At 40.8% G+C, this 23887-nt stretch overlaps 1 protein-coding gene across 4 annotated transcripts in view; it reads right to left on the bottom strand.

The window, feature by feature from the left end:
- The window catches only part of samd4a (sterile alpha motif domain containing 4A), a 51792-nt gene extending 28049 nt beyond the window's left edge, over nt 1–23743 (bottom strand). For all 4 annotated transcript variants that reach the window (XM_061056574.1, XM_061056613.1, XM_061056700.1 and 1 more), the window contains exons 1-2: nt 23021–23743; nt 21288–21994 (exon numbers count right to left, since the gene is read on the bottom strand). In XM_061056574.1, the coding sequence (XP_060912557.1) occupies nt 21288–21483 (196 nt within the window). In that variant the 5' untranslated portion in view covers nt 21484–21994; nt 23021–23743. The remainder of the gene's footprint in view (nt 1–21287; nt 21995–23020) is intronic.
- Between the last annotated feature and the right edge of the window lie 144 nt (nt 23744–23887).

The following is a 23887-nucleotide window of genomic DNA, read 5'->3' as shown; positions in this document are numbered from 1 at the left end:
TGTAAACAGAAGTGTTTTCAGAACATTGAGAACAGCAGACAGACAGAAACTGTTTTATGCTCTTTATTTCTGCTTGTTTATTGCAGTTCATATCATTATTTTTATTTATTTTTTCTCCACTAAAACTGTGCAATCTGTTGAAAACTGGACAATATTTATACATCAAACGTGCAATGTATACATGAACCGTGAAATATCTACGCTGTTAATCCATCAGTGTATTCATATTTGTAAATATTGTTTATATTCTCAATTACCTGCGCTTGAACATAGCTTATTACTTACTACTTTATTATTGCTTTCACTTGGTACTTATGCTTATTATATTGTTATTACTATTTTTATTTTATTTCATATTGTGAACTTATCTGTACTTCCTAATGATTTTTGGTGTTATGAGCAACTGTAGCAACAAATTTCCCCCTGGGATTAATAAAGTATTTCTGATTCTGATTCTGATTCTGGCCTATCACCTACAAACCACCTGACATATTTTAATTTGTGGGGAAAAAAACAGCAATTGTAAAGTCAAGAGTCAGGATACAAGACAAGGTACCACTGAGTTTTGAGTAAGAGATGTGACTCAGATTTTTTTCTCAATTGTTCCTCTTGCTCAGCATTATCAGTGTCCATCTAGACTTAAAGCCCACAGCTGAATACAACAGGTTCACTCTCGTTCTCTGAAGGTTAGTCAACCCTGATTCTGGGAAGCACTGTTGTAATAAGAACTAAAGTAGACGTGTCAGTTCATGGGAATGACGATATAGAAGGAATTAAAGCCGAGGTATTACACACATCATGAACATTTTAATGATACTGAAATAATTGAAATATACTAGGCGTCATCATGGACCCTCACTAGTTGGCACCAGAATTACTAGTGGATTGAAAGTATTATGAATATTTTCATATATTGATTGCATTTGATGCTGCTCTGATGTCATGCTCAAACTGCAACACAGCCACCTCACACTAGCCAGTGCTGTAGCCACACCTCATAGGATTAGCACAGATTTGACGGTATTTTGATCTGGATGATGGAGTTGTATGTAGACTGTTTCAGGTTAAAACTGGCAGATCAACTGGGGCAATGCATATTCACATTTAGCAAATGGATGATGATGATAACCTGCAGGGAGGAGCAAATGCTGGTGATGCTAGCGCTGCTAACCTTAGCCACATTCAGCGAACAAATTTCTCAATTTAGTGTTTTAAGATAACATGGTTAAACGTTGTACATTTCCATTAACTGACTTAGTTGGGAATGTACCTAAATCACTAATAGAAGTTGCAGCTCATCTTACTCTTTCCCCAATTTTAGTTCAAACACTAAACAAACCTGATAAAGACAGAAAAAGCAAAGAAAACTATTAAACTACTAAAACTCTCCACAATTTGTATGGAATCACTTTCACATCTCAGTATAACAGGATTTGCTGCCAGAGCAGCAGATGCTTATTGGGTTTTAACTTTGACCCTGAACTGGATACAGTGACCTCCTCACATCCAGCTCTGTGATCACAAGACACAAGGGACAGCAGTGGAAACAATGCGTTTGTGTTTGCTCATTTGCTACACATATCTGATGTGCAAACACTCACACCCAAATGTAGACACACAATCTCCTACACACCCCCTCACACACATACAGAGTGTTTGTTAGACACATGATTCCTTTCGTTCTAAATATAGATGGGTCAACAGCACACAAAGCCACAACAAGGCAGCAACCAAACAAATAGGACCATAGTACAGGGTTGGCAAAGGGACACATAATAACGCTGACAATTCAACGCTATTCTGTGTTTTTAAGAAAGAAAGATGCACTGAGACTGAATATATGCAGAACTATGTTGCATAACTTTAAACTTAAAGGTGTGTGTAACATGTTTAATTTGAGTTTAAAGTAGGGATGGGGATCGTTACTTTTTTGATATTGAATTTAATACTAGATTTGTGTGTAGCTCAGTCTGTAGGGACTTGGGTTGGGAACCGGAGGGTTGCCAGTTCAAGTCCCGGTGCCGACCAAATATGGAAGTTGGTCTGGTAGCTGGAGAGGTGCAGATCACCTCCTGAGCACTGCCGAGGTGCAAGGCACCAAACCCCCTCCCCACCACCAGCTCAGGCAGCTCCGTCACTCCGTCATCTCTCCATTAGTGCATATCCATAGGATCCTGTTTGTGCATGTGTGTATTTCAGCCTGTGTGTGTAGCATGATTACAGAGTGTAAAAACTGAAAATTTCCCCACTGCGGGGATCAATGAAAGTAAATCTTAATCTTCTTTGACTTATTTTAGTTGAAGTTTTATTCTGCTCACCTGACTTCCCTTCCATTCTCTTATCTTCACACACACCTCTCCCCTCACAGCAGCTTGTTCCACTTCAGCTCATTCTGTAGCTTTATTTTGTGTGTGCTTTAGCTCCATTTTGAAATGTTTCACCTGTTCTTCTGTTATCACATAGAGGTGATTATGTGTGTGTGGAGCCTTATTGATATTGTATTGCAATGGTCGATCTAAAACTCGAGAGCAGGAGAGCATTGGCAGCAAGCGCCTACAGAGAAATATTAAAAGGACAGCCTAATAAGCATCAGACGTGGCACCTCGGTTAGTGTGTTTATGGGAGGGACGTACCTGCAGACTTATCGCTCACTCGATCTTGCGATAGCGATTAAATAGGCTATGGATAAAAGAGGGGTCAGGATTATACTAGGGCAGCAGTAATTATACCTGGGCAGCTTGTCCGAGTATGGTCGATGTGTGGGAATCACTGTATTAGGTTTCAGGTTAAGATGACCCTTTAGGTGTAACCCTGGAGGGTTAATCTAGTAGATGGTATGTGTCCTGTGTGTTTGTGCACTTGTGTGCGAATGTGTGTATCCTCTAAACCTCTATCCTATGCTTCTCCTGTTAGCAAAACAAACATAAAAGCGGGCTCACTTTGTCTCACTACCAGCAACTCTCTAAAGCTGTTGTTGTTTCAACACCACATCCGACACAGCATGTTCCCTTTACCAACCTGAGAGAGAGAGAGAGAGTGAGAGAGAGAGCTGACTAACAATACCCAGTGACATGGGCTTTATTTAGGAAAGATCTTGACAAGGAGGCTAACATGAACAAGCTGAAAGACAAAGAGAGAGAGGTGGAGACATACTGGCAAGGGGAACATGTCTCAAGGAATTAAAGGTCTGTTTGCAAGGTCCTGGGGTTGACTTTTTAACAAACTACATATTAACAGTGTTTTACACAGATTACACGAGAAGTTTCTTAGGAGAAAAATAGAGTCTTGAGGACAACAGAGTTAAGACAGATGGAGCAGTAGATGGGTGCAGTTAGGGGCGGGAGGGCGTAGAAAGGAAAAAGTTCCCGCTCCTGCTTTCCGAGTGGATTCTCCAGCTCAGCAGTGGGGAATGTGCTGGCATACCACAGAGCCTGCTGCTGAAGAATGCAGTGATTCCTAACGGATGCGCATCCGTAGTTCACACACACACACCTACACAGTCCTATCACTTCTCTATTAAAGCTCTTCACAACACCAATCAAACCACATGTAATGAGCCACAACGTCACAATGACCAGTGGTTTACACAAAACACTGGCATGAAATGCTGGTCAGGCAATATGTCATATGTTTATTGACCTCAGTCAGTTTATTGCACAATTACCGTAAAAGTGCTGCCCACCTCTGCTACTTCTGGTCACATTTTAACTTCAATACAGGAGTCTTTCAATCAAAAGAGCACTCCACAAGATTTATTTACGGAACAATATACCACCCTATTCTTTGAATGCATGATTATTAGCTCCTTAAATGCATTAATTATTGTAGGACGCTTCATTTTAAATATAAATCTTCTAATGCTGCTGTGCAGCTCGTTGCTGTTGATGTTACTCTGCACTTTCTCTTGCTTGTGGTAACAAAATTGCGAGTAAAAACCTTAACAAATGGGAGCTGTGCAGTTTTGATAACTTTATGAAATGTGCTGCTGATGGAGATTTTACAAGGAGCACACAGGCAGAGATAAGAGCTAAGTATAATTTCAGCCCGATGCACTTTTTTTTCTATCAGCATATTTAACGGTAAACAGGACGGTGTCAAATATTTCTGTGTGCTGCTCGAAGTGATCTAACCGGGACAACAGCTCTGTGTCTCTCTGTCTGTTTCTCTCTCTCTCTCTCGCTATGATGCCGCTCTGTTTCTGACAAAAGTTTGTCCTAACCCCTCTATATAGAAAAATCAAGATCCCAGCAAAAAAAATGAAAAGGGTAAATTCTTCACTGCATCACCATGTGCCACGATTTAAATCCCATCATGTCAGACAAAACTACATCTGAACATATTTAGAAAAATGTGGCACTTTACAGTGACACACAGGTCTTTGTTATTTTTGTTTAAGAGATATTTTTTTTCATTTTAATGTCAGAAACATTTCAGTAATAGAATTTTAAACACAGAAAAACAAATTCTTTAAGTGAAATGTAGCTGATTGTGCTTAATGGGTACATGATATGGTCTGAAATTGATCGTGACCCCCTTCTTTTATCAAATAATTGTATCGATGCAGAGTTAGTGATATGTTAAATATCATTTTGCATTGGCCTTTCATTTATTGGAGAAGCATTTTGAACCCTTAAAAGTAGCTACAGGGATTATCCTAGTCCTGCAGCGATCAGTTTGAACAGCTTTGGTCTTGACTTGATACCAAGTCGGACCAGAACACATCAACAACAGACAAGTAGTAGAGCTCAGGGTGGCACAACTGGACTACACTACAGAGTTAACACTTAAATGGGGAAAGCTGCCATCTTTGTGGTCAGTTTGAATAACTTTCTGCTAAGCACATGGAAACATCACATTCACACATCCTCACTTCATGCAGTAGTGATTAAAGTTAGACCTACAGCAGCGAATGGGAGTAAAAAAGAAGTCAAGAGAAACCAAACATGCAGAAGGTAGTGTTGATGAAACGGTATAAAAAAAATCGAAGAAAGAAAAGAGATAAGAAAACAAGGGACACTAAGGCAACAAAAGATACTCAAATAAGAAAGAAAACACTTGATGATACAAGAAACACAAGACAACTGACAAACTACTGAGAGAGTAACAGTGAGCAAGGAGAAAATGAGGAGCTGGTTGGACAGAGTATCTACAGTGAAAGAGGTGTGGTACACAAAATATATGATCTAATGTTAAACACAGCTTCACCCCACCCTTAGAGAGAAAAAGGGAGAGAGAGAACGGGAGAGACAGGGTCCATGTCCTGACAAGAAGTGCAAGCAGGCTCCCACAGGCCCTAACACAAGCTGTAGGGCCCTGAATGTACTCTCTTCTCTCACACACACACACACACACACACACACACACACACACACACACACACACACACACACACACACACACACACACACACACACACACACACACACACACACACACACACACACACACACACACACACACACACACACACACACACACACACACACACACACACACACACACACACACACACACACACACACACACACACACACACACGTATATGCAAGTTGTGAGAAGGGGGTGGGAAAAGGAAGGGGGAAGATACATGTTCTAGAAAGAAAGTCTGGAAAGTTCACTGGTGTCAACAAGTTTCCTCTGAAATGGAGAGAAAAGAAAGAGCGAGGAGATTTCAAAATAAACGAGTAAAGCTGATCAAACATGCAATAAATGGAATGGAAAAAATTAACTTGGAGAAAGGGAAAGAATAAAACAGATAGAGGACAAAGAGAGACTGCATCAGAAAGACAGAGACCGAGTTGTGGCATCTGACCTTGGCCTCATCCTGACCTACTGACACATAACCGACTGTGGAGAGGGGTCTGTTTACTCCTGTCCCGTCTGGTTTTTAAAAATCCCAAAGAAAAGGTTAGCTCTTTGCCAGAATGTGTTTTAACAAAACAAAGGGAAGTAGTGACATTTCCTTATTAAGAATATATCAGACAAGAGTTAGAAACCGTTCATGTCAGCCTCAAAGCTGTTAAAACAAGTGAGCGATATGGAACATATTTTTCATATTGAGATCATCAAGCCAGCACTCAGAAAACTTGCACACGGAAATGCAGAATTCCACAGTTAAAAATCTCAATTTAAAAATGTATAACCTTACTGAGGCTAGCTGTACTCAATACAGTAAGTCTGATGTGCAGCCTTGTTTATTACCTATAGCCATGGAAAAGACAGTCTTTCATTTTTTTTGTAACTCAGCAAAATCCAGACAAGCTACATATTTGGTTATTGCTATTATTTATATGTGCAAATGAAAAGCAGGATAGGGGCAAGAGTCATAGTTGACTTTTTTAAGGCTCTCTTTTCTGTTGCACATTATTATGCAGACCTTGACGTAACTAGAATTCATTTTAAAAATCTTCACTTTTGCATCTGCTTAAGAATCCTGGAATAAAGGTCATTCTCTTGAGGTCAGCGTCAGTTTCTGAGGTCAATATGAGGGCAAGTTTTATCAAGACAGTTCAACTGAGGAGTGTCTGCTAAGAGAGTGGCGACAAAAAAGGAAGAGCAAAGAGGGGAACATTTCACCATGTCCATCTCAATTATCATGTCTGACAGGTGAAGCCGAGCAAGAGGAGACAAGCAGTCAAACAGTCAGGAAACCAACAGGTGATTTATTCTTCTACCACGTGCTTAGTCTCTGTTGCACATGCTGCTCTGATTTGGATGTTTGGACAATAGATCATTTCAAATAAACATGACTGATATACATCCATTCTAGGGGTGTAACATCTGGATTAATCCATTGATTGGTTGAACAAAGGTCCAACCAATTGATACATCATCTTCATTGTTACCTTTAAGATACATTTTTATTTTTTGGCAGTTTCCTGCAGCGTGTCATCCTGAACTTCCAAACTACTCTAGCGGCAAGCAGCCGAGGATGAAGAATATATTCACTCCTCTCTCGGGGAAAAAAACAGATGTGTGGAAATATTTTGGACATTGATTACAATTGGGTGGGCCACCCAGATTTAATTGCCAACCATGTTTGAATTCTATTTTTTTCCCCTACACTGATAAAGATCAGTTTCCCATCTATCACTTAAATAGTGCGAGTAGCGCCTGATATATATGTTAACAGAGAGAAGCGTCGCAAGTGAAACTTTCAACACGGGAGCTTGTTACAACACACATACTTGATCTTACCCTGCTGAATATGAACAGTGCAGATGTGATGTGCATGAATGTCCAAAATCTAAATTTCTAGTGGTTCTCATCTTTGATGCTAACACTGCATTAGCACAGAGTCAAAGAAAAGTAAGGTGGTCATCCAACACACAGCTACCAATATGAATCATCCTGCCCAAATCTGTTTCAATGACCCTGCTATTTTATTCACAGCCAGTTTCACAGTTAAGTGAATGTTTAACATTAATAAAAAAAATACTTAAGGTTTAAAAACACCCTTTCAACCGGAGATTAAGAAAGAGGTCTAAAAATGTATGTAATGTCATTTTCTGGTTCTCTAATTTAAAGAAATAATACAAATGTCCAAATAAAGACCACTATCCCTTGTGTCTATATCACAAGTGACCTTCTCCTGAATGAAATCAGTGTGAGATGGAGTGTAGTGTATCCAGGATGCTTAAACAGAGACAGATTCCTGTGACTAATAATAGAACAGGAAGAGGAACACCTTTTCATAGCAGTCTGGCATTATCACAGCCAGCACACCTGCTCAATTTAGAGAACATTAAAAAAAGATTGCTCTCATCTGGTTTTTAAATTGTCAACAAGTCTCTGTGTGTTTATGCAGATGTGCTGCTGTAGAGTCCTGTAAAGTAGCTCTTTACTTCTTCAATGCTTATTTATTTACACTGACAGCGGCCAAGATGTGTGCATATCTTTCTAAAGAGGGAAGCACCTGCCTGGAAGTCTCCTTTCAGAAGGAAAAGGAAAAGGAAAACTGCATGCTTCTCCCCAGCATGCAGTTTTTTTTTGTTTTGGCTTCATCAGGGTAGAATTCGCTACGACATGTCTGACATCATCCCACATCCACTATGAGCCTTATTCAAACCTGGTCTGCTCCATCCAGAATCCCAGGTGGTTCTGTTACTTTAAATGTGCTGCCTGTTCAGAAAAAAAAACCTACCATTACAACTGTTCTCCTCTGCTTTCAAAGTGATTATCAAAAAATTGCATTTGCCATCAATCTACCCCATTCTATTGATGAAATTATTTTAATTCATTGACTGATTCAACATTATTTTAAATCCTTTATGCAATGTCAGACAACTTTTTATGATAAACACAAACGTTGCAGACTTCAGCACTTCACACAGATAACATCAAACTTCAGTAGCAGTAAAAGATGAGACTGAAACATCAACCAAAGAACTCCTCGTCTCTTGCCAAAATGATTATCAATTATATTTTCTGTCAGAGAAAGGCAGGCAGAAGCAAGTCATGGTGGTTCACAGGTACGATTCCTCTTCGCTCACACACAGAGAAGTTGCTTTATCTACAATATTAATGTTACATTTGATAAGTGGGAGTGGGTTTTACTTCAGCCAGAAAAAATAGGTTCCCATTGTGGTACATCTACAGCACAGATATCTATATCCTTTTTACCTCCAGGACTATTTCTTGCAGCCTATATAAACTATGTCCTATTGTCTGTTTTTTTTGTGAATGAAGAGGCTGGATGTTTTTTTGTATTGTCTCATCTATTTCCCAGGAGTGGGTGGGTGGGTGGGGGGTGTTCCTTGTAAAGGACATGGCTGCACTATGAATGGAGAACAATTCTTTGCTATCCCTTACTCCAACCCCCCTCTGTTCCCACTTCCTCTTGAGTCTTTCATCAACATCCCCTTTTCTCCCCTGCTTTAGTAGTAACTGGTGGTTGGAGGTCTGGAGGATGCAGGGTGGGGGCTAGAAGAAGGGGAGAGTATCTGCAGTCTACCTGGGGAAGCGTACGTAGAACTACAGTATTGGAAAGCTCTGAATGTGGCGATCACAGCTATGCCAGGAATGTGATCCTCCGCTCTGCCAGGGCTGGACCGGAGAAGCCCACAACTCTATTTAAGGAAATGGCAGTCAGGAGCTCATCAGCCGCTCTCTCTACCTCTCCATTTCTCTGTCTGTCTCAACTCAAAGCCCCCCTTCCTTTGTACAAGAGTGATAATTATTTTCCTTTCTGCAGAATAGGTTTATTTCCGTACTTGCTGGGAAGCGGAACACACTTCCAAAAGGGTACACACACACACACACACACACACACACACACACACACACACACACACACACACACACACACCTACACACACACACACACACACACACACACACACACACACACACACACACACACACACACACACACACACACACACACACACACACACACACACACACACACACACACACACACACACACACACACACACACACACACACCTACACACACACACCTACACGCACACACCTACACACACCTACACACACCTACACACACACATAGAGAGAACAGTATTGCTGGTGTGGGTTGGGTAATTGTTCCTGGTTTATTTGTGAATTTTATAGGGATGTGTCTTAGAGCTTTAGTACTGTGGTCTGCCAAACAACAACACACCAATCATAGACATGAGAAGTTAAAAAGAAAGGGAAAGTTTCAGTCTGCTTGAAGAAGGCCTCTTTTGTGTCTTCTTATTTTGAATGCTTAATCACAAACAAAACTATAAAGTGTGCAGCACTGACCTGATCTGAGCACAAAAAATAATGCTTTTACACTTGATTTAGAGATCTGGCTTTCACTAGAGAGCTTTAAATGCTATACATAAATTGCATACACAAGCGGAACAATGGTGCAAAATGGATCTCCAATATCAACATACCAATTCTGTGATTGGCCTTCCTTGTGTCAACTTATGGTCAAATGGGATTTTTATATTCAGAACTGCAGCACTGTGACTAATCATGCAATAACACTAACAACACTAAACCCACTGATATGACCACAAAGTCTCCTGTCTGCGGTCAGGTCTGCAGTCACTGGTCACTCCTGCAATGCTCTCTTTGTACAGGCCATTGATGCAAAAAGCATCAACTTGTGACGTACATTCAAGTATTTGATGTCTGGGACTGACCGGTTTAGCCAGCAACCTCGGCTGGCCACAGCCTGGGTTACATTTGGTTGTAAGAGCATGCGAGTAGATGCAGTGCAAACACACACAAGGCCCCATTCAGAAAAACCTCAACAACACAACAGCTCTAGATGATGAGATCTGTATTCTACTTGGCAAATCAATAACCAGTTTCAAAGTGAACAATGCTAACTGGCATAGTATGAAGAGAAGAGCAATTCTGTTCACTACTAAAACATTCAAAATAAATTTTTGCTGCTATGTAATGGACAAATTTCACCTGTGGTACCTCTAATCTGCAAATGATGGAAACATTTCTGTTGCTGTCCCGGTTGAAAACAAGGTTCAAATTGTGAAACTGTCAGTCATTCTTTAAGTTATGGTGTCTTTTATTTTGGGGATGTGTTGAACCCTCTCGACTTGTTTATAAAACCCAATGTATTGATAAGGCAGTGTGCTTTTATCACACAGCATACACAACCATCGTTTCCACTAAGATTAAGATGTTGCTACATTTTGTCAGAGCTGAATGCAGCTTTGGCCTGGAAATAAGCACCTTGGTGAGTCTTCAAGCAGGAAGTGAACACAGCTTCCTGGAGGAGTTTGTTATGGATGAGGTCATTTCCACCCGGAGGGGGATTCAAAGACTGCTGCTGTATGGCCGCCACAGCAACTGTTACCATGGGGCTCTCTCACTGGCTGGTTCTGCTGATGTCAGTCCGTGTGTCCTGGCCAAGAGAGTGTCAAACGATCAGAAGGAAACGAGTGTGGTCGGCGGCGCCATGCTGAGTCTCCACTGTCAGCGTCCATTCAAGTGAGGACAGAGTGGACAGTCAGAGACACAGCTGAGGCTGAAGCAGAGCTGCACATAAAGTTTTTGGCTCAGCTGTCGAGGACTGGCAAACTAAAACTATCACTGCCTTAATTTTGTGATAGCATACATACTCATATTTAGATATCCTTTGCTTTCTAATGCTATGTAAGAAATAAAAAGAGTTGCTGTGAACCAACACAATTTGAGCTCTTAAGCTACCCTGTTCTAAAACATATCTGAAGAGCCTGCAGATAATGGCTTATCATGGATTTATCTGCAACTTCGTTGAGTATTTTTTGTTCAGAACACACTCAGTGGCCATCTTATTAGGTTCACTCGTAAATTGTAATGGCATCCACTCAAATTTAATGACACCACACTCATGAATTCTACATTGACCAAGATTCAACAGTTCTTTCTTGTACAACATCAGAGTCATAAAACTATTTCTTTTAGATTGAGAGGTTCGAGATCAGCAGTCTGCCATAACATTCTTGCTGCAAATGTGAAATTAGGACCAATTGATCTGTTTTATTGTGATTTGAGATGCAACAATGGAAATCTATTACCAAGTTATTTTGTCTTTTTGAGTAATCATTTCAGATACTTTGATGGTTGTTTCTAACATGTTAGGATATGCTTTTGAAATGTGAAAGTGTTTGGGTTTTATATTTTACTTGCTAACTGACAGTGGGCAGCCTAAGACCAACTTGTTTCTTATTCCAAGTCAAACTGATGTTATCCTGTGTCCAACCTTGTTGTGTGTACAGACCTGCTTGTCTGTGCAGCTAAGACTGGATGGCTCCTGAGCTTAAACAGCCTCTCACACAAGAAGTGCACTGTATAGCACAGCCAGCTGCCTGAGAGCGGGGTGGGGATGGGGAAGGGCTGGGCCGAGGGGTCTGGACAGCTATGTGGGGAAACATTATATGCCTGTTTGTCTGGTCTGGTCAGGACGAGACTGACTTGTCATCTATGAGGCAGACTGGTATCTCTCACCTGTTCTCACCCTCTCTCATTCTGTCTTGAACTCACGCTCTCTCTCTTCTAAACACACGGGTCTATTTGAATCATCTGCTCTCTTGGAAGGAAGTCAATAAACACTCTTTTCAACTTCATGTTTTATTTTTGGTCTTGTTTATACAGCGATATTCTATTTTTTAGAGCTTTTATTCTGACTGTCTTAATTCACAAACGGATAACTTTGCATACAAAAGGTAAATAAGGCAATCGGGTAAAACTAAATAATTGTACTCTATTTGGTTAAACACAATCATATTTCAGTGAATATCTCAGACAGTCAGCAACATGCAGAAGTTCCACCTGTACATCTTTGAAAGTGTGTTGTTTGGATGTTGTCCATTTGCTAAACTGCGATAATAAAGTTATCTCAGTTCATATAGGGATGGGGATAGGGCAGCTACTCTCTGGGGTTAGGGAGATAAGACTGATTGATAGATAGATGGATAGACTACAAGCCGTATATAGTTAGCAAGCTAATGCAGTGAGGAGTTGGCTCCAAAGGCGGATTGAGCAGGAGCAGAGTAGTTTTTTTTGCACTCCATTGGGTGGGACATGCATAATAATGCTCAGAGCCGCCCCTTCCCACCCATATCAGAAATGTTTCAAAAACTTTTAAACGAAAAATTTTCAAAAATGGTTGGAAGGTAATTTCTTATCCTTTTAAAGAGTTGACATTATAAATAAGATCATCAAGAACATAGGTATATCTTCTTGTGGATTTGGTTTTTCAGAGGCTTGAAGGGCCTCACAGAACCAACTACAAGTGGACTAGACCAGTTCTGTAAGTGTTGACTCCTGTAGATATAATATACTTAGATCAGATTGGTTTAGTCCTACTACAGCGTTCCTTAATGTGTGCATTGTAATAAAGGTCAAGGCAGTATTCACATATTACTTTTGTTCTATATTAAAATACTAACTGACCATTTGCAAATATTTTAATGACTGTGGTCTCTGAGTGGATGTTCAGTGTTTCAAATTGGGCTTTCCAAAAAATGTTTTTCATCTTTTCACTGCTCTATGAAAAACATACAAAACACATTTCACACCCCAAAACCACAGTATGCACCAAACTGTTCATTTCATGTTCCATAAATCTCTATAATTCTGTTTTCAGTTAGTCTTCAGCTAGTTTTGAAACACTTTATAAATGCCAGTATACTGGATACTCAATCATGACTGATGATAGCGTGTCTGGTAGGCTGATGTTCAGTGTAAACATACACAGATACATGCATGGTGTAGTGATCCAACTTGCTTGTGGGATATAGCCAAGATCAAAGTTCTAAAGAAGCATGAACAAGTGCAGTGAGAAACTAAACCACAAGGGTGTATGAAGCGCTTGATTGCATAATCCACACATCGTCTTTCTCTCTCAGACATACATATAAGAACCAGGCATGTCGCAGGCTTCCAGTAGCTTCAAACAGCATGAAGTCTTTCTGGCCAAGTTTCTCTCCATCCTCCTCTTTTTATAGACACACTAGCACACACATACACCTGGACGAGAGAAGTGAAAAGAAAAAGCCTATGCTGTAGAGACTGAAGGGAAAGGACAAGCTTCCTCCCCTCTGCTCGTTTTGGCAGGTTGTCTGTCCCCATTCCTGAGGTTCAGAACGAGTTCACAGAACACACCGTCAACTTCCAGAAATAAACTGTTTGCTCATGTGGGGGTGCAATGAAATAGTCTGGACGGAGACAAGAGTTTTCTCTCTGTCTCTCTTTGACAGAACTGCCAATGACACCTTTAGAAACAATGTTGACAAATACAGCTAGTATGAGTGTGGGTCTCATGTAGGCCAAGTGGACTAAAAAAAGACTTCAGTCAAATTGTCATCCTTTTTTTTTTTTTTTTTTTTTAAATCATTTTTTTTTAATTTAAACTGGTCAACAATATATTTCATCATTTTCATGGTGCATCGTCTTCTCGTACGATAATGGTTTGACCGACAATCAGAGACAAAAGACAATCAGACTGTGAAAGTTTTGTCTGATTGTCAGAGTCCCTGATTGTCCGATTGCTACAGTGACAATCAGAGAGGCCGCCCTCTACGTTTGACCCAGCTGAGTCCAAACCCAGTACCAGGGAAGCATACAGAAACTTCAACCACAGTAAGGACTAAGAAAAAAATGATGATATACTGAACTAAATACCCTGTATTAAAAAGGTATAAGGCTATTGTGAATATGGGCTTCCAGTTACATCAGTACTGATCTTGTAGTAAGCTTTCTACACTACACTACAATTGACAAATGTCATATTCTTTCAATGTGTGTTTGTCAGTGTAGGTGCTGTTTTACACCATGACTTGGGGAAAGTTAGACCAGGCAGAGAAAGTAGTGAATGACTTTCAGCTGTAAATGGTACCAGTATTCTCTGTGCCTCCATTTTTCCCCTTCTACGCCCCACCCATCCCTCCTCCTCCTGCCCTGTCTAACCCTCCCCTCTGCAATACCACGGTGTACTCAGGAGACCTTAGCTCTACTGAAGGTGGAATCAGTTTTCCTTTTCCACTGTGTCTTTTTCCCCCCACACTGGAAAAGCCCCCGTCCAGCCTCACAGAGTGCTTGACTCAAGAGTGCTTCGACGTGCCCACATTCCTAGACAGTATCCCCAAAACCGGAACCGTTTACTGCCTCAGCCGGGAATGCTGATTTCCAGCCCAGGTTTTCATCAGACCTAGTTTAGGCAGAGAGCTCAACAGGAATTCACTGAGTAATGCTAGTCATTATACAATGCAGACTTTTCCCTTCATGTCAGTCATCTTACACACAGACAAAGAGGTATTCTTTCTCTCTCTCTTTTTCTCTGCAAATTAGAAATAAAGCTAGTGCCTGCAGCTCCAATGAAATTGATAATTTAGCTGGAAGTCAAATTTTGACCTAGATTTAAAAAACACTTCAAACTTACATTCTCCCCTGAGGTTGTGTAAATTTAATCTCAAGCATCCAGAGGAAATCCCAAGATTTGTTACAAACGTAAATAAACAAGATAATAAAACATTAAAATGTAAAGATTACTACTCTTATACGACATAAAATGTGCCAACTACGAGTTATCTAGTCAATACAACAATTGGATATTGGAATATATTACTGTAATTGCTGTTCAAACTCAATAGGCTACATATTCAGAGCTAAAATGGATAAAGATTTTTTATGTTAAAAAAGGGTGGTTGTCAGACACTGGGGGGCTGCAAGCTGAGCTCCAGTTACGCTTTGCTTACGATATGCTTTGCTTGCTTTCATGTTAGGGCTCCTTCAGTGTTCATTGTTAAAAGGATTAAAACAGGAGCAGAATTATTCAGTGAGTTCTCCTCATCCAAAGCAAACAAACCTGGAAGTTGAACTGAAACACTGAATAAAGCATTTTTAAAGTTAAAGTCCCTCAGATCCTATTGGGAGGACACAAAAGAGATAGATGTATCAAAAGAAACTGACAGTTTTATGACATTTTTTTTCTACAATGTTTAATTAGTGTTATTTTTCAACTGACTGTCAAACTACATCAAACAAGAAAGTGGTTTGGCATAGTTACTCTCTGTATTTGGGTGTTTATGTGTTACATACAACCATTGCAACCATCCCATGTCAAAGGGTGAGTAATACACAGCAGTTGCTTTTTTTAATTATTGCGTTATAGCATTATTACATAGTATTGGATTGGTACTTGGCATATAGGTCAATTCACACAATTATTTATTTATCAGGATGGGTATCGGAGAGTAGAAAAATGATATTGATACAGAAATTGTATAAAGTTGATTTGAAAACTCCCTTTTTGTATAGAGTTTCCCTCATTGTTGTGCTATTACATTGAACTCCTCTATGGCGTTATATTTGTGTCCCAGAGTGTCTTACAAAGCATTACAGTGTTGTAGAAGCACAAGAGGCATGACGTGTAGACACACAGCGCAAGCTTCATATGCATGCACACTCAGACATGCACACACACACAAACACAGCGCTGTTCCTGTTAGCTGTTAGCTCCAACATTTAAAGGGACGCCTTTTCGCTTCTGTTACCCGGAACGACTTTGCCCCACCATGACGCCTCTGTGAGATTAACATGGAGGCCAAAGCCTAAAGGAGACGTAACAGTCCCGTCTTGGCCATGCGATGTTAAAGGGTATTATGTTAGCTACTCAAAGAGCTAGTGACTAACTTCAAGGATTTTTAGGGTAACGACAGGAAAATGGATGAATTCTCAAGTGAACACACAGTGAAAGTGACTGCAGCCACATCTCTGCCCTTCAGCTCTAAAGACAGCTGCTTTAACATACTGGATCTCTGCCTGACTACTTCCAGCTCAAACAGGCGTGCAGGCCAGGTCAGCAGTACACCACACCACAGGAAAATGAAGTTAGTCATTCAGAACACCAGGCTCACTGTCCTGTCTCAGCCCCACCCCATACGAACTCTACTACACCCTGTGTGTGTGTGTCTGTGGAAGTACATCTATGTGTGTGGGTGTGGGTGTCGTCCTTAAAACAGTACTCTGCCGCCTACTCATGTCCTGTCAAGTTGATCAGATATTGTCTCTTGAGATTGTCTCAAAATAAGTTTTGTTCTTCTCAAGGGGGAGGAAAAACAGGAAGCTACATTCCCCAATAACTACTACTGAAAAGCTGCAGGCTATCAGAGAAGAATCACAGAACAAAACCAGGAATGAAACTTGTCACACGAAGAACATTCAAATCTGTGAGGTTATCTGGTAGGGGTGTGGGCTGTTCAGACTGATATGCTGAAGTGTAAAAGCATATAGTTAAAATTACAATAACTCACGGGGTTCAAGATTACTATGAAAATCTAAAAATAACATGAAAAGTTAATCATGTATGATGGATCTCTGCCTGTCATTTAGTGAGATAGAGATCCCACATTCAATGCATTTGCTTCTGAATTTTGCAAATAAAAGTCGCATCACTCGCTGGGTCCTAAAACAAGGCAGCCTCTCAGCCGCTCGGAGAAGTAGGTCACTGAGGATTCCATTCATTTGTACAGCGCTTTCCAAATAGTTGCGCTTTTCCACTCAGCCCAAGACTTCCAGCTGCAGGTTAACCCTTTAACAGCCTGCAGCTCTCATTTCTGCACTCGCACCAACACCATGCCTCAGATATGTGCTTATGGACTTAGAAAAGCTCAGTCAAACTGTGAGATACTCATGCTTTTGTTTGTGAACTGATTAAGTCTGTAATTGTTAACAATCAGAAGCAGATACTAAAAGGTTTTAACTTTTAAATGTCTATTTTTAGACTTAGAAAACTGATGCTGTTAATTTTGTTTTGGTTTATTTCTATTCTTGTTACACGTTTCAATAAAACACTTTCTGTGGACTATTTCAAGACAACAGAATAACAATGTTATCCACTGAAGATTTTAATGCATATTTAAGAAACTCTAACAAAATGCTCAAAGTGACGTGGTCAAAAACAAAAATGCATCCTTTTGGACTTCACAAGCTCCTCATATAGCTGTGGTAACTGGAAAATCCTCTATAATCAATAAAAAATCTGCACTGGGCGATTTGTAAAACAGCAGACTGATGTATCAGCCTTATTCTGGCACATCTACTCTCAAACGAGCTACCACAACATACCAGAGGGATCACGTAACCACCAGACAACCTTTCAATCTCCCTCTTTTCAACAGCGTGGTGTGTTCTTGTGTTAAGTCTACAGAGCTGAAACAGGCCGGCAGCTTCCACCTTAAGACGCTGAATCAGCAGACGTGAAGTGACCACAAGCTGACACAGGTGGGAGAAAACTCCAGGGTGGGGCGCAAAGTTTAATCTGGAGGTACAGAAGGTAGAAGCTCATTAAAATCGACTTTAGCCCGACTCCAAAGCGACAGAGTGTGTGTTGCACAGAATATTTGAGGTCAACAGTTTAACATTTACGAAGCCACTGAAGAAAAGAATGAAATATGTGAAAAGTTTTCAGGAAGATTAGTGTCTAGCTCAGCTCTTTACAGTTCTCTTTCTTAGTTTATCTGAGTATGATCAACTTTCTACTCCAAATAAGAGCTAATTCAGTTTATCAAAACATGCTCTACACATCAGCATACTTATGTCCATGTCACCAGAATACGCAAAAAGCCAACAGCTGTACTGTAAGCAGTCACTGCATTTACATGAAGATTATAATGACAATTAAAGAAAGTACTGACAAAGTAACATAAAACGTTCAGTGTTTACAAACTCTCAGCACTATGTTGTTCGCCAGGATGACTTCATTTTGACCTTCAACAGCTGGAGATTCATATCATTATAACATTTTGGAAAGATTGAAAGGTAATCCAGGAGTCTCAGTTTGAGTCTGAATTGTTCTGATCAAGTCATTGACATAACTATAAAAAAGGGACTTTTCTGGAGCAAAGATTTTACAATGTGATTGGAAACCTCAAGGTTAGCACACATGGTCAATCCCTGACCTGATGACAAACACAGAGCAGATCATCATCAGTGTGTCTAGAGGTAAAACACCTAAGCAGGGAATTTCCTAAGGATCTAGTTTCTCATTATGTTACGCAAAATAGCCAACACTGCCTCAGTTTGACTGCACAAATTTAAAATAACAAAAGCCCTAAACTGATCTAGAACGATGTATGACACTGGATCTTTAAAGGGAATTTGATTCATCATTTGAAAGAAAAGTAGGTCACAGAATACGCTGACTGAATCATAAACACTGGCATCTTTCAGACACTTTAACATTGTTTCATGATTTTTGCTATTGTTTTTATTTTTATACAGGCTCAGTTCAAACTAAGCTGTAATCTAGGGATGTAACGATTCACTCAACTCACGATATGATTCATGATACTGGGTCCACGATATAATTCTCTCATGATTTATTTTACAAAGTGAGACTGTAGACAAACTATGAGTGAAAAAGACTCCTTAAGGGGCTGTAAACCTGCTTGTCAGTGTGATTTGGCCTTTTAATGTTTGTTTTCTCTCAACAAGGGGAGGTGATTGGAGCTCCTCGTTGTGGTGTGGATTAAATGCTGCATCATGTTGGTTGTGCTATTTGTGTAGTTCTCTGTCTTCTTGTAATATTTGCTCACAGTTTGTGTCTCGTCTGTTATCTTCCCACCTCTTTCATTTTCTGTCTTGGGGAATCCAAAATGCTTCCCACCTCTGATTTAAAAGACGGCGGTGCGTCCTCAATTTCAAAATCTTGCTCTACAGCTGCTGATTCTCACCATATTATTGCGATTCATTTTTCAGAGTACTGATGTGAATCTTGACACCTTTGAATCGATTTATCACGATTTTACAATTCATCTTTACATCCCTACTGTCATCACAAGGCAGGTGTGGCATTATACCGTGATGTGGGTTTCAGGTGTTACTGTTTAGTGCTTCACTGAACACAGTTTGGATTTAAAAGTGACCGTTTTGAATCGCTAAATACCAACCACAGCAAAAAAAAAAAAAAAAAAAGACTCACAAACATTTCTGCTAAGTCATGTCACAAAGACATTCCCCAAAGGCTAGCCCCTTTTCATCAAAAGTCTGATTCATGTCAAGTCTCTTTTCCACCCAGAGCATAAATCAGAGTCTTTCTAGCAGGGAAATAAAACGATTCATAAAGAGTGTACGATTAAAACAAGACAGTGACTCCACTATGATCTCCGTGCACGTAATGAAACGGCTGCATTATGTTTTCTGCTTGTCAGTATGTTGTTCTCCACTCTTTTGTGGATGTTGCCATTCTATTGGATTACACATAGCATTGATATAAAGGCAAATATTCTCATTATAACGTTGTGTAGCGGACTCTGTTGCTTCGGCCGCTACTTCCGCGTTGTTTATTTACATCATGTCTTACCTCAGGAAATCCCCCGACCCCCCTCCCCTCTGACAGGGAAAGTCCCCCGTTGTGAGGAGCATATTATCTAGATATTATGAGTGCATATGTGAAAACGGCTTTTGACTCACACATGATGCACTGTATTCTGAAACTTCAACAAATGAGAAAAAAATACTTTTGTTGAGTTGTAAGATGACATCACCCCCACCCCCCCCCAACCGCATCCCCATGTCATCAATCTGCTTTGATCTCTGACAGTCTGAACCAGCCTGACGTTGGGAGGGTCGACTGAGGAAACTTCATGTAGTGTGCTTTGATGTCTCAAGCTTTATATTAAACAATAACAAAGAGCAGCCAGCATTAACTGCTGCCACTACCCATTGTAAAAACTGATGGAAACTCCATGTAATGTGTGTGAGTGTCTCTGCAGGGCAGGGCCATAATGTCAGCCCAGTGTAAGCCATCAGATGTGTTGCTGAATGCAGATGTTGCCATAGGTACACACAGACACATGCTCTCCAGCAGCAGCACTTCTTTCTATTTTTCATGAGCCCAGTTGGTTGCCAGGGTTTTTGTTTCCATGGCCACGCTGCAGTCTGATGCAACAAAACCCAGCCAGAACCCCCCTTGGGTGCCTTGGCGCAATACCAACCCAGGGAGCGATACAGCACTATAGGCTGGCACACTGACTGACTGACTGACTGATGTCTCCAGCCAGCAACAGTGCCAGCTGAGTTAACACTATACACAACCCCAGTGTCCTTCCACATACACATACCGACTGGCTACGCTTTGAGCAGTTTCATAACAGCAGTGATTCAGCTATTTATTTCTCTCGATGGATCCTCAGGAATGTTCAGGACAGGAAATGTATTCGAATGCTAGCGAGGAGCCTGTACATGTGTGCTCTCCTGTGTGTTTGTTCCAGGGCCAGAGACTTCAGTGCCTTTGGAAAACAAGTCCTTGAAAGCTAAAAAAAGATACAATCTTAAATAATTAAATGAGGACATAAACTATTAGATGATGTTTGCCTCGAAAACAAGAATGATGACAACTACTATATCTTCTGATAAAATTACAGCCCGACAGATGAATCTGTCAGGTGGTAGTATCCGGCCAATAATGGCCCTCCACAGGTAACAATATGAGCATTAGCTAATATCTGCTGATATGACCACTTTTTTAAATAATGTATACAAACAGTAAAAGTATTAATTCCAATAAAGCTTAAACTCAATTGAGTTACAGTTTAAAAAATTAGCCTTTGAGTATATTTTCAAAGTCTTATTGATGCACAATCTGAGTAGAATTTCATTTTTTTCATTTCAGTTTAAAATTCACTTTATCAGACGCCATATAGGTGTGGAGAATTTTTCACTTCTGAAAAAGGAATAACTGTCAGACTCAAAAAAATCACATCGGTTTGGCTCTAGCAACAACTGCTGCTGAAAGAAATTTTGTTGAGTTGTTGCACTCAACAGTGTCAGTGCAGCCGTCTTACCTGGGCTGTTGGCCTCTCCTTCCAGGACCTGCAGTTCGGTGCACTCGGCAAGGGAATGCTCCAGACAGAGCTGCAGGAAGCGGGCCTGGGTCCGGCTCACTCTCTTCAGCAGGGACAGCAGAGCCACCGTCTGCTCACACTCATTCCATCCCTTGAACCAGCTTGCAAGCACGCCCACCTGATCGCGAAACATCATGGTCTGCGAGGCGGGATTGTAGGCAGACTGACTGTGTTGGTGGCGGGCTGGGCTAAGAGGTGTGGAGAGTGACTCAGAGAGACTTTACAAAGATGGTTTGGGTAAATCTTACGGGAGGATGGCTGTGTTCTTCTGGCTGATGGTTGATGTTTCTATATGGGGGGAATCAAGCAGAGGTTTCAGCTGAAGCACTGTGATGCCATTCTTAGCTGTCTTTGCAGCAGGGACAGCAGGTCAGCAGTCTCAAAATGTGTTTCACCCGCAGCTGTTTTCAGGGTATATTCCTGCTGGTGGAGTTTCAGCACGTCTTCTTCTATTTGATAATCTCCGTTGTTAAGGGGTCGGGGGGTGTGGGGTGCCCTTCTAGCTCGGCATTAGTTGATATGAACTGTTCTCGGCTGCTAAGTCCCAGAGGGATTGATATTTGATGAGTCAGCCTTCTTCCAGCACACTCTGTGTCACATCAGCTTCAGCCTCACTGGCATTTTTCTTCAGGGAATCCCTCTTAAGCCTGCAAGAGGATGTTAGAAGTTAGGGGAGGGTGGAAAAAAAATAGGTTTGAACAGACAATGCTCTCTGCAGCTATAATACTGCACATCTCTCTTCACATCTTTCAGACTTTTTTACAGCGCAGTAGGAAAGACAGCCTCGCTGGAAATGCGACAGTCTCCCTGTTGCTTCAGCTCTGCAGACTTTGTGCTGCTGCAATGGAGGGAGGGGGGGGGGAACAGCCTTCAAAAACTCATACATGCATTTATAGGTCGCCTCCTCGCTGCTGCCTATGCGCATAGGCTTGTGGCATTCACCACCGGGACAAAAATAAATAAATTTCGTTTTTGGTATCCACCCATTCCTAAAAATACAGCTGTCGGTGCTACTAGCGCTGCATCCCGGAATTTTCCACAGAAAGGGACGCCGGGTTATCGACGGCGGCGGTCCTTTTGGCAGGGGCTGTGAGCTGTTCAGACTTCACTCCTTTAATTTAATGACACGTTACCTCTATAAAACTTCTATTCTGACCCGCTTAAATGGCTGTGGAAGTGAGTTTTTTTAAACCGAGTGAGAGGAAGCTAGGAAGCTAGGAGCAGACTCCCGGTGTCTAAAACTGTCACTTTGCTTCATCAGCACACAGGGAATGACTGTAGGCGGATGTGTGTGTGTGTGTGTGTGTGTGTGTGTGTGTGTGTGTGTGTGTGTGTGTGAGCAAGTTTGTACAAAGAAAAACGAATTAATCTAACCTTTACTTGACATTTTTCTTCCTCCAAAAAACGTAGTGCTGTAACTTTAACACTGTAAGTTAAAGCCAGTATAGTTACCGTCCCTAACAACCGTTGCCAACACGACGTAGAAACCGTTACTAATAACACATAAAGGGGTTCGTTAGCCGGCTGTGGGATATCAGCACAAAGTCTAGTTTTTGTTCAAGAAATACCCAAAGAGACCGAACACAAAACACGAATAAAGCAGGGTGAGTAAACTTCTGTTTCAATGTTTCCATTGTCATAGAAACGGTTGGACTGAAGTTGGCGGTTCTTACCTCCCGGAGCAGTTCGCATCGTTGGTTTGTTTCAGGTCGGGCGTCAGGCTCAGCTTTTTTTTTTCGGGGAGCGGTGCCCCTTCACTGCGGGTCTGTGAGATTTGCCATCTTGACTAACTTTTCCTCTGTCTCTCTCGCTCTCTCTCTCTCTCTCTCTCTCTCGCTCTCTTTCTCTCTCTCTCTCTCTCTCTCTCTCTCCTGCAGACGGATTGCTTGCTTGGCTGCTCTGGTCTAAAACGGCACGGTCAAGCTGGACAGTAAGTAGGACGTAACTTCCTGTTGCTAACTTTCAAAATAAAGCACACAAAGCTGCCACGAACCGGATCCAGCCAAAAGTTTTGATTGTTTACAAAAAAATTGAAAATAAATTATAATTAAAAACTGGAACTTAATAAGTTCATTGTTTTTAAATTTTCAATATGAAAGATAATTTGATATTTGACTTTTTTCTTTTACCAGCAGAATTTGTGTTAGAAGATTTAGACCTCAAGATTGAAATTTATTGTCACATCCATAATATACTCGCAGCATACATGGGAGTGAAATACCGTTCTACTAAAATCAGGCAGACCTCCTGTCAAATCTTTTTTTTTCCAGGTCCAGATATTTATTTTCCACTTTAAGATTATTCTAATTCAGACTTGTGTCACTGATCTAACAAGGGGCATGGTGTAATGAATTACAAGGGACAGCAATAAATTATAAGTCAAAACGACGACAACAAAAAAGATCTGCGTTTTTTTATGCTGTCTAGAAAAAAAAAACTTGTGCTCCTAAGTCGGACAGTGCAATTCAAATAAAATATCCTAATTTTCACCATGCGACTATGTATAACAAAACATGTTTGTATGGTTTTGCTGAAAATTG

Source organism: Labrus mixtus, chromosome 1, assembly GCF_963584025.1.
Source record: "Labrus mixtus chromosome 1, fLabMix1.1, whole genome shotgun sequence".
In the NCBI taxonomy this organism is placed as follows: Eukaryota; Metazoa; Chordata; class Actinopteri; order Labriformes; family Labridae; genus Labrus; species Labrus mixtus.
Note: the sequence above shows the minus strand (reverse complement) of the source record. Positions and strands in the feature narration are given on the sequence as shown.